Source organism: Bradysia coprophila, unplaced genomic scaffold (assembly GCF_014529535.1).
Source record: "Bradysia coprophila strain Holo2 unplaced genomic scaffold, BU_Bcop_v1 contig_350, whole genome shotgun sequence".
Taxonomy (NCBI): domain Eukaryota; kingdom Metazoa; phylum Arthropoda; class Insecta; order Diptera; family Sciaridae; genus Bradysia; species Bradysia coprophila.
Window position 1 is genome coordinate 10617068 of NW_023503608.1, and position 12646 is coordinate 10629713.

The 12646-nt window shown below is 36.2% G+C and overlaps 1 protein-coding gene across 1 annotated transcript; it reads right to left on the reverse strand.

Annotated features, from left to right (window-relative positions):
* Window positions 1-1762: 1762 nt before the first annotated feature.
* Window positions 1763-3849, reverse strand: LOC119081128. Its single transcript, XM_037189872.1, has 2 exons — window positions 3123-3849; window positions 1763-3001 (listed from the first exon to the last, which is right to left on the reverse strand). Exons 1-2 carry the CDS (start codon window positions 3847-3849, stop codon window positions 1896-1898), a joined length of 1833 nt encoding a protein of 610 aa, XP_037045767.1. The 3' UTR covers window positions 1763-1895.
* Window positions 3850-12646: the final 8797 nt, after the last annotated feature.

Consider the following 12646-nt stretch of genomic DNA (forward strand, 5'->3'; position numbering starts at 1 on the left):
TCGATGCAAACAACACACTACGGATGAGATCGGCTCAGACAAAATTTTGGATTTGAGTAGTAAGCAGCGGTATTTTTTTGTGATATCGACTTGTAATTAAGCCATAATTACACTCGTCGGCCGCCAATACCTCTCGGTTGTGTCTCGGCCGCCAATACCTCTCGGTTGTGTCTCAGCCGCCAACTGTGGCTCGGCTGGCCGGCGCAGTGCTCTAGTTCCATTCGCAGCTTTCCCAAAATAATCGCACTACATCACTACTTTTTTGAATCCGACTACTTTCCGGGGTATCGCGCACTTTGATAGGATCTGCTTCTACAACAAATCCTCTAAAATAGAACATACGTTTTCAAATGGTGTCTCTCTCATCATATGCCCTGGTAGTTACATCTGACATGTACTTCACATATGTCACGGAACATATGAACACATACGGAACACGAGAATTCCATATAGAAAGCATCTGAGTTGGATTGGTATCATTCGTCAAAATTGTATAAATGAATTTAGAAAAAAATTCGGATTGAATTTTTGGTATCAGTGTGCCGAAAGTAGTCTAGCGAAACCTAACTCTCTCGACAAACGTATAGATGCTACCAATGCATATCAACTATGCAACAATTTGATTTTTCAGGATTGTTATGTTCCCTTAGCCTAAGACTGTTTCCTTATACTACAGTTTTCGAGTATACGTGCTCCGTGACGTATAAACCGAGACATATTTGTGACACAAAAACATCTGAAATGATCTCGTTTTGTTGGAGGTTGGAAACTAATTTGATGTTGAGTTGAGAAAAGACCGTTTATTTGTGTAGAGTAATTTAGAATTTTGCATAAAAGTATAACACAGATTACTTTGTTGTTCTACAATTGATCGTGTTACTTTGATTCTCCAACACTCCTCCTCAAACGTACACGATCAATACCATCATGCTAATTCTGAAAAAACGTTCACGATTGGTACTCCTCCTGAACCATGAATTTCCTCATTCTTCATTCTCCATGATCAACAAGCAAATTCCAAATGTCTTGTAATTATCCACACAACACTTTGCTACGCTGCCACGCCCGACTACGCTGCTATGCTTGGCTACGCTGCTATGCCGGACTACGCCGCTATGCCGGACTACGTTGCTATGCCTGACTACGCTGTTTTGCCGCTATGTCTTGCTTCGCCACAATGTCTCGCTATGCCGCTATGTCTTGCTATGCTGCAATGCCCCGCTATTTTGCAATTTAATAAACGTTTTGGGGCTCCATATCCTGTTGGAGGTTGGAAACTAATTTGATGTTGAGTTGAGAAAGGACCGTTTATTTGTGTGCAGTAATTTAGAATTTTGGTTAAAAGTATAACACAGATTACTTTGTGGTTCTACAATCGTGTTACTTTGATTCTCCAACACATTTTTGATAGTGCTGGTACTTTCGTTGGATGGGCGCTGGTTTTATAACCAGAGGTTGCTAGTTCGAATGCGACCGGTGAGGAGCAACACCTTTTCTGTTGCGATGAATAAACCGAATTAAATTGGATTTCACAGTTATAGAAAAAAAGTCAAAATAATCATTCATATTTAACACATTTATTGCATTGGAGGCAAATTCCTGTTTATAGTTTACATACAAATGTACATACTAAAGACTAGACACAATTTTATGCTTGTTTTAAGTCCACTGAATAAAAATCTCGTAAATCGAAAAATAGTGGAAATTATCACAAATCGTCCTTATGAGACTACAATCGGTCTAGGTGTAAAGAGTCGTTTAAATCAAGTAAGGAAATAATAAAAAAAAAAACAAAGAAAGACAATTCGATAAAATTCGGAGCTGAAAGGTCGATTAAATATAATTTGATTGGCTTCATTGACTCAACTAATTCAACCGATAGATTTACAATTTCACTACTCTTTCTCATACGGATTCGGAGGCAAAACAATATATTCGTGGAACCCGACCTTCATATAAATAAATTTTTGCTCGATTTGGTTGACCGATACCAAAATATTACGATTTGTCGGCTGTACTTTCAATATGTGCGCAATATTGTCAATTACTTCGAACTCCTCTATGACCGCATACACTTTACTGTTAGACTCAAAATAAAATCTTACTTTACCAACTATGTCATTAGTCGCCTCGACGAAATAGTCGACTGATCTTTTCGGTAGAGTGTATGATGTGCTGGTGAAAATGGTGTCGTTCAAATTTATGCGCTTATGGACATACAACTCGATGTTTGAAAGATCAATTTCCTTTAAGCTTTCAATGTTGAACACGCGCAGCGTCGGATCGACAAGCTTTACACTTTTGCCAAGTAAAACTTTTTTGGTCGTTTTTGTTTTTGATTTCGAACGTGCAGTTTGCTTGATTGATTTTGCCAGGCAATACTTCGAAGAAATTTGAAGTAAGACGTCTGTGGTACCATTCACCTTTTTGAGCAAGACACCATTGTTTCTTTCAAAAGGAAATGTTGAATGGCACCAAAGCGGACCCAACCACCGCACGTCTTGTGCCAAATGTTTCAACAAATGTACATTCATGACCATACTTTCAACACCAAACAATTGTTGATGTTGCTTCACGAACCGGTGCAACTTAATTTCGGTTTCATCAATTGCTTTGCGTGGGACCTCCGATTTCATTAATATGTAAATTGCAGCCGATAGAATGCGGAAGTGTTGCAAGTACACATCAGGCAAGCAACCCTGAAGGCAAACCGGAAGGTAGTACAAAAGCATTGACCGGTACTCGCTTGCTTTGAATTTTGATCGCATGTCCAATGATCGAGGCTTACGGTTCACCTCACGAATCGGTTTGATCGACAAAATTCTCTTGTTTAAGAGTTCTCGTTTCTTCTTCGTTATGTAGTAACTGGACTGGCTGTTCGATGGATCGCAAAAAAAATTGATCAGCTGCTTCTCGGTTCCAATCAGTACACCATGCAAATAGTCAATGCCGATGCTTCTCACAATATTGAAATGTTGTAACGCTGCTAAGCACGAAACGTCTGAAAGGTACAAAGTGTGGTCAGTTGAGAATTCAACGTTAATAGTATGTCGTGCATGTTTATCATGAAGCATCTTTAAGATAATTCCCTAGACACACACTGCGTTGAGTAAACAACCTACCTTTTATGCCATCCACGGCGTTATTAGTACACTTCGATGCAGCAACCATTTTCTGTAACGTGTCCTTCTCATCACGTAGCGCGAACGAATCAGTTCCTTCCGGATAGCGAATCTGCAACACTTTCTTCGACTGAACATTTTCCTGCCCGTTTTTGATTTTACGTTTTTTGTTCTTGGTCTTGCAGCTGATGGAAACTTGCACACCGGGAATGTGACAGTAGCTACAAGCGTTGTAGCCTCCGAACTGTTTTGTTTCCTGAATTTTCGCTTTAGCTGGCAGGTCAACAGCGCAGTGTGTCACTACTGGTTGAAACGTGTAAACTACATTTTCAATGGTCATGACAATTTTTTCTTGCTCCAAACGTTCCAATTCTCTCACAATTGGGAGGAAATATTCGCGAAAATCAAAGTGACCTTCAGTGTACAACAGACCCGACACAAGTACATTGTGTGGTAGGAATCGAATTTCCGGTGGTAGAAAGTTTTGAATGAATTGAATCGGCCACAACGATACTGAATTCGAATTGAACCTGTTCGCGCCATCAACGTTAACACATAATGATAAAATGTTCAGATCGTCATCGTCGTATTTCTGCAACACTTCCTTCAAAATATCACCGTCATGTGCATCGGATATGTTGTCGTTGTCCCGGTTAGATGTGTCGAAATTTTTGATGGCCTCCCAATTGCGGTTTATGGATTGGACAATTTGCTTTTCCAGTGGCATGTACACAAAAAAATTTGTTTCTGTTTTCTTCAAAATAGTATCACAGCATATAGCTCGTTCCAAATTTTCTGAATTTTTTTCAATTATTTTATCACACTTAGAACACCGAATGAAGTAAATCACTTCAATCATTTCTCTATTTTCACGGAACATTTGTAGGATTTGTTTTTTGTGTGTTGGAAGCCGGTCAAAGCTTTTACGTTGTTCGTTTAGCAATTCCATCAAGTCTTCGAGACCAACGAGGCTGAGATGTCGCAAGTAGTAAATAATGATTTTGTCAATAAATTGGTCGGTTGCGCTTATTAAGTTTTCTTGCAGCGTTTCAGTGTCAACATTTAACTTGTGAATGCTCTCTGAAATTAACTTGTTTTATATGATATCAATGAGTTATCAAGGCTAAAGGAAACAGTTACCGGCTGTCGAATTGAGTAAATCAGTAATTGATTCATCTGAATCGATCTCAAACGATACATTAAGTTGATCCATGATGATCCTTAATTTGTTTATTACTTGAGTTTGTTTAGTTGTTTTGTGCTTTGTGTATTCGGCAAATGTAAGAAAGAAAACTTTTGTATTTAACCGTCGCAGTGACAGTTGACACAGATGATAAAGTAGATCTTTTCTGCATCGCTGTCTTCTTTTCAACATCGTGAAAAAAGTTGAATTTATAGTGGCTTTTCGTGAAACATCGTAGCCGTTTCACCTGAGATGTGATGAATTTTCGCTCGTGTTTTTTGCTACATGTTGGGTTTTCAAAGTAGCCATCCATTAGTATCCGAACATTCCATCGAAGATGGCAATTTTTCTATGTAAATTTTCAAAACTTGTTCAATCGAAAATTTACGCTGTCTTGTGAACGAATACGATGGAAGCAACTGATGATGGACAGTTCTATACTGTCCTGTGACCACCATCGTATTCGGAGGTCGAAACAGCTTCTCTTTCATTGATTCAATCACTTAACGTGAACCGTGGGTAAGGGAAGAGCATAAAAGCTCTGTTCGTTCTTGCAATCAAGCTTTGACGATTCGTTAGCTGAAATCCCGAACGAATTTCAGTTGTTTAGTTAAACTTATGAGGCATTTCAGTTATTTAGCTAAATTCGTAGGCATTTCAGCGTTTAGTTATTTGAATTTGCAGGCATCTCAGTTATTTAGCTAAATTCGTAGGCATTTCAGCGTTTAGTTATTTGAATTTGTAGGCATTTCAGTTATTTAGCTAAATTCATAGGCATTTCAGCGTTTAGTTCTTTGAATTTGCAGGCATTTCAGCTTTAAGCTGCTTCAATTTGTAGGCATTTCAGCTTTAAGCTATTTCAATTTGTAGGCATTATTAACCTATTAGCCTCGTGCTGTAGGTGGTAATAGGTTGGTCTTCATCGTTGTTCGTTTAGTTCGTTGCTAAAGCGCAACGTTAAAAAGACCAGAAAGATGCTTTATAGCTATCTGATGTGAATGCGATGTAAAACTTGTAACGTGTATTACCGACTAAACTTACAATGATGTTGACCATTTCACGAGTCTTTACGGACGTTATGACTCTATGGAGAATTTGGATGGTAGGCAGCTACGAAACCACTTGGGCGCTTGTATGGCAGTTAAATAACGAAATCGGAGTTACCTGCAATCGAATATTGTCTTGAGGCTGATTCATTCGGTGTGGTGTTTTCATTTTGTTGACTGAAATTCGTTGAATTTCCTTGGTGTTTCATGGATTCTGGCGTGGTTTTCGTGTTTAAATGTGCGTATGCGAGCCAGGAGATCAATTTGGTGATTCATTGGGAAAGAATTTGGTTGAAATTGTGTGATCGTGAGTACGATGTCGCTGGCTTTGTGTTTTGTTTGTTGTTCAAATGTGATGAATTTTCGCTCGTGTTTTTTGCTACATGTTGGGTTTTCAAAGTAGCCATCCATTAGTATCCGAACATTCCATCGAAGATGGCAATTTTTCTATGTAAATTTTCAAAACTTGTTCAATCGAAAATTTACGCTGTCTTGTGAACGAATACGATGGAAGCAACTGATGATGGACAGTTCTATACTGTCCTGTGACCACCATCGTATTCGGAGGTCGAAACAGCTTCTCTTTCATTGATTCAATCACTTAACGTGAACCGTGGGTAAGGGAAGAGCATAAAAGCTCTGTTCGTTCTTGCAATCAAGCTTTGACGATTCGTTAGCTGAAATCCCGAACGAATTTCAGTTGTTTAGTTAAACTTATGAGGCATTTCAGTTATTTAGCTAAATTCGTAGGCATTTCAGCGTTTAGTTATTTGAATTTGCAGGCATCTCAGTTATTTAGCTAAATTCGTAGGCATTTCAGCGTTTAGTTATTTGAATTTGTAGGCATTTCAGTTATTTAGCCAAATTCATAGGCATTTCAGCGTTTAGTTCTTTGAATTTGCAGGCATTTCAGCTTTAAGCTGCTTCAATTTGTAGGCATTTCAGCTTTAAGCTATTTCAATTTGTAGGCATTATTAACCTATTAGCCTCGTGCTGTAGGTGGTAATAGGTTGGTCTTCATCGTTGTTCGTTTAGTTCGTTGCTAAAGCGCAACGTTAAAAAGACCAGAAAGATGCTTTATAGCTATCTGATGTGAATGAACTTACGTATGAATGTGTAACAGTGCTGCGTATACGTGCTTACATTTACCTCCGTTCCCAGCTTTACACGAACAATGAAATTTCCAGTCTTTAAAATTTTTTTCTGTGTAAATTGTTAAATTGTGAGGAGTTTCGGAAGGGTGTGAGGATTGAATACATATCCCTTCTAGTTTACAAATAGTTTTTCCTTGCGACACAACTCCCAGATCTAGCAAATGTGAAGCCTTGTAAACTTCTTCCCCGTTCCTCATCATATTCGGACCACCAAACTCCAATAAATCCAACACTCCTACATCAAATTTGACGTAGTTGTTGTCGTCATTGTCGAGAGTATCTTGGTCCTAAATAAATAGCCGGGATATAACGCGAAAGTAAATTCCAGCAAATTTATTGCATCACTAACCTCAAAAAATATTCCGATGTCGTCAATATCCTATTCATTTGGAAAATATTGAATAATGAAAACAATTCACACGATTGCTGAATCACAAAGATTTTCATTCATTTACCATAGATCGTGATGTCATTTGTCTTACAAAAAAAAAAAAAAAACAAACAAAAATCGTATTTTTTTTGTTGACAAATTAATACAAACTGAAGTTAGTTCACAAGAAAATAGTCCAGTGAGAAAGAGGTACTAAAAAAAATTGTGGCGCCTCTACAGGCCAACCGACTAGGCGAATTCATACCACGGACTAAAGGTCTTTTTTAGCGTATTCGATTCCAGACCTCGCCTTCAACTCTGTCTGAAAACCTCTCACACGCTAAAAAAGACTTTTAGTCCTAGATACGAAATATACTATTTAGTACTTATTTAGTACCTATTTAGAATGTCATGTCGTGGAACATCTAACTAACCACGGACGTCTTTTTTTACAGTACACTAAATAGAACTTAGTGACATATTTTTAGACGAGACATTCTAATTTATTTTTATGTACCATGAAGCCATGATGACTCATTTTTGTGTAAATGTACAACATGTTTGTTTAAGGCACGAATTTTCACTGGACAAACGAACACAATTTCATCCATATAGATTTTTTTTAAATAAATATTGATGAGGTTGTGTCACTATGGATGGAATTTGTCAGTAATTTGGCAATTCATATGGTCTTGGAACAAACCAATTATTACCAATCTCAGCGCTCTATTTAGCCATGTTCGATAATTCATTCGTTTGATAAAATATCGATTATTTCCTTAAAATCGATTAACGATTTCAAAAAATCAATATCAATCGAATCTTTTATCGATAATCGATTAACATCGACTGATAATAGATAGATATCGACTGATAATCGGGAAATGTTGACTGATAATTCGATTATCAGTCTATATTTATCAATTATCAATAAAATATTCGATTGATATAGTATCGATTATTAGCAAATTTTATCATCGATTGATGATATTTTTCAGTGAACATGCCTAGCTCTATTTGTATGGTAACCAACTTCACTGCTATGCCATTTCATTTAGAGTGAAGTTATTTCACCAAAAAACAGATTGCAAAGAATGAAGAAATTACTTTAAAACAGTTCCACGGCGGTTATGTCATAGGTCTTTCGGAAGGTATCCATTGCGGACATATACGTTTCGAATTTTTAATTTATGAGGAGAAATTTTTCGATAGAAATCGAAATTATTCTAAGATACAGCAATTAACATCGGAAGTCCGCCTCAACTTTAAAATGAAACGTATTATTGTTTATTTAAACGTATCGTTTTTGTAAAGTTGTATCGTAAAATTCACTTTTTTCACGATGAAAATTTGAATTTTTTGGGCCCGTTTAAGGCTTGAATTAGATTCTTAGCAAAGCTTAGCTGTACCACTGTAAGTGCGCTTCAAAATTAAAAAAAACGCATCACTGTTTATTTTGACCTTCCTATCGTTTTTGTAGGGTGGCAGTTTTAAATCAGTTTTCGATGCGAATTTTTTTAGAAATTTAAGACGTACAGTCGAAGAAATTTAGTTTTCGGGTTTTCCAAAGGTATTAATCTTATTTAACCCACACTTTATCCCACAACAATGGAATCCACAAATTTAAATTTAGTTAACTCAGCGGTCGCAATGACGGCGCTGCAGTCACGATTTCAAAATGTGATATAGGGTGGATAAACTAAATTTTGGTTTTGGTTACATTTTCTCTTGGTTTTTAATTATTACATCAGGCTTCTAAATTAAGAGTACCTTTATGCAATATAAACCGTTTGAGTTTGAAAAAAGATGTTTTGTATCAGTGAACGATATAGGAAAGCGTTCAGTACGTCTCAACATACAAAAGAACGTAAAATATAATTGTACATTTAGCCACCCTACGTCCGTCATCGCTTCTATTGTCTTCAAAAACATATTGTGTGCTTGTCATGATAATTATCAGACGTTTGTTTATTTATGTGTCTCATCTAAAATGCTGGCCAGCAAAATTTTGATCATTAAATTCAACGGCAAAATTGATCTAAATGTTAAAGTAATTGTGAATAATAGTGAAGTTAATGTGGTTTTGTTTTCTCTTCATAAAGGAATTTGCATCAGTTCGATGTAAAGTGCGGAGCACCATTGGAAAAAAAACTTGTCGCTGAAGAATGATCAAAAAGTTGCTGGACGCAATAGCTTCAACTAATGCTTTGCAGGATATAGAATCGAAATTAGAGAAACACCAAGAGCCGTCCATTTGAAATCTTCATCATCATCATTTCAACTAAAGGCTTTTTTTTTAACGAAACGCAGATTCGGAACATTCTTTTTCGCCAAATTACAATTTGGCATAGGAAATCAATTCAACTCTTTGTATAAGTGAAGCTCATGATTGAGCTCAATCATGAAAACAGAATCTGGCCAGGAATAAGATAAGAATATGAATATATGACGAACTTCAAAGTTCCTGATTTATAATCCTGAGATGCCTGCTCATGCAATTATGCGATTTACGATTTCCAAAGAATTTTAATATCAACTTTTAGACAAAATAACAATTTCCAAGTCTGTTTTCTATTTGATTTATTTGATGTATTTCTGACCTCGTTCTAGGGTAATAAAATTTTCTGTGGATTATTTGTAACTTCATGAAAATATTGAGATGGAAAACCTCAGAAACATTCACATAAAAATTATGCTTTCCTAACTAATGTTGAAATAGCCTTTTTGCACTCATTAGGAACTTAGGAAAATAACTACTGGTCGAGACGGTTTACTTGTAGTCCGAAATTATATTTTGGCTTCGTAGAACCCAGATAAACACAAGAGAGAGGAATTATATGATATGCAGTACATACTGTCCCGCAATGAAAGTAGATAAGTAGGTATGGCCAGTCCATACAAGTCGGAGCACATACGGATTTGCATGGCGCCACCTCAAACTAACTCATTTCTAGAGGAAATTTGCACTAGAAATGAGTTTGTTTGAGGTGGCGCCATGCAAGTCCGTATGTGCTCCAGCTAGAACAAATTTGAACGTTTGGCCATACCTATATATTTACTTTCATTGCTGTCCCGTACAATCTTTTTCTAAATAAAAGTTATAGTCAAATCGACAATATTGTATTATTTGGCGATTTGTCATATTTTGGAGTTTCTTCACACTTTGGCGATTTTTCTTGACAATTCATCATATTTAGTTGATTTGTTAAATCATCAAGAAAAGTCTCAGAAGTGTGAAGAAACGCCATAAAGACAAATTTTCAATTCTCTATGATCCTTGGAGTTTCTTTACTCTTTGGCGATATTTCTTGGTTTTTCTTCACATTATGGCGATTTTTCTTGTTGATTTAATAAATCAACCATAAGAGGTTCCGAGCCTACGCTGAAATTGTAGCCTACATTTCTGCGTTTCGAAATTTTTGATCGCTGATATCTTTTTACGAGAGCCCTTTTTGAAAAATGTACGACCACATTTTCGAGTAAAAATATGTCAGCTTTGAATAAAAAATAAAATTGTCTGTGAAAGTTCCATGTGCTTTGAGAAAAGTGTACCTTTGATGCAAATTTGGGGCATCGGTACAGTTTTCTCAAAGCACATGAAACTTTCACAGACAATTTTATTTTTTATTCAAAGCTGACATATTTTTACTCGAAAATGTGGTCGTACATTTTTCAAAAAGGGCTCTCGTAAAAAGATATCAGCGATCAAAAATTTCGAAACGCAGAAATATAGGCTACAATTTCAGCGTAGGCTCGGAACCTCATAATGATGAATTGCCAAGAAAAATCGATAGAGTGTGAAGAGAAGAAGAGAAAAATCGCCAGAGTTTGAGGAAACGCCAAAGTGTAAAAATACGTTTTTGAAATGTCTCTACATTATCTTTCGTAAAATGATAGTGTCCTCGGGATCTTTTGTTAAAGTATGAATTCCCTAGGATCGAACAAGATGCCGTTACCTGACGTAAAATAAGAGTTTCCTTAGGATCGAACCAGGCAGCATTTCGTAACTTTTATAAAAGGATAGATTCACTAGCTTCGAACAAATAACGCCTTTTAGATAAATTTCGTAAAAGGATAAATTTCCAAGGATTTGTTTAATCACCACGAAGAATCGCCAAAGTGTGAAGAAACGCAACAAAGACAAATTTATCATTCTTTGTTTTTGCCGGCGTTTCTTCATCGCTTGCCAATTTTGTATTTTTGGCGATTCTTCATGGGAATCATGATTAATGACGGCTACGAGCTTTAGCGAAAACGAATGAGATGTTCCGATCCGAATCTGCGAGCGAACTTCCGTTTCGTTAAAAAAAAACCTTTAGTTGAAATGATGATGATGAAGATTTCAAATGGACGGCTCTTGGTGTTTCTCTAATTTCGATTCTATATCCTGCAAAGCATTAGTTGAAGCTATTGCGTCCAGCAACTTTTTGATCATTCTTCAGCGACAAGTTTTTTTTCCAATGGTGCTCCGCACTTTACATCGAACTGATGCAAATTCCTTTATGAAGAGAAAACAAAACCACATTAACTTCACTATTATTCACAATTACTTTAACATTTAGATCAATTTTGCCGTTGAATTTAATGATCAAAATTTTGCTGGCCAGCATTTTAGATGAGACACATAAATAAACAAACGTCTGATAATTATCATGACAAGCACACAATATGTTTTTGAAGACAATAGAAGCGATGACGGACGTAGGGTGGCTAAATGTACAATTATATTTTACGTTCTTTTGTATGTTGAGACGTACTGAACGCTTTCCTATATCGTTCACTGATACAAAACATCTTTTTTCAAACTCAAACGGTTTATATTGCATAAAGGTACTCTTAATTTAGAAGCCTGATGTAATAATTAAAAACCAAGAGAAAATGTAACCAAAACCAAAATTTAGTTTATCCACCCTATATCACATTTTGAAATCGTGACTGCAGCGCCGTCATTGTGACCGTTGTGTTAACTAAATTTAAATTTGTGGATTCCATTGTTGTGGGATAAAGTGTGGGTTAAATAAGATTAATACCTTTGGAAAACCCGAAATCTAAATTTCCTCGACTGTACTTACCAAGGTTCTTTCAGACTTACGGCGTGAGTTCTTTCAAACTTACGGCGTGAATTCTTACTTGACCCCACCCTCAAGTTTAAAACTTGCTAGATTAGATTTTGATCTCGTTAACTGCAAAAGCTGTTGTTTGTGATCCCGTTCGAGTTTCGAAAAAATAATAAATTGGTAAAAGTATAAAAGTACAAATTTGAAAGAAGTAAGTGTAAATAAGGCTGAGACAATGTTAATGGTGATTTGCATGTTAAATCAAATAGTTTTACTCGAGACTCTCGAGTCGAGAGGCGGCGTGGAACCACAAAAATATATGTTAAACCAGTCATGAACGATCATGAGCTACGACACCATCTTTTTATTAGAGTTTTTGTGTTAAATAATAAAAATAGTTATTTTTGCCGTGCAGCGATTTTTTTTTTCTTAATTTTGATTTCCATCGATGAAATTTGCGAAAAATAAGGAAAATAGGGATCTTTTAATAAAATAAGGAGGAATAAGGAGGTTTATATCAAAATAAGGAAATAAGGAGGTGTGAGAGGCCTGACTCATAGGTTGAAAATGGTTGAAAATCATAAAAAAATTTTCGGTACTATAGCTACCAGCACGACACATATAAGTTTGTAGGTTCAGCTGATGCGAGAAATGGAAGAAATTTATAGATGTTATGTTTCGAATAATAATAATAATGAACTATAAGGTCAATGG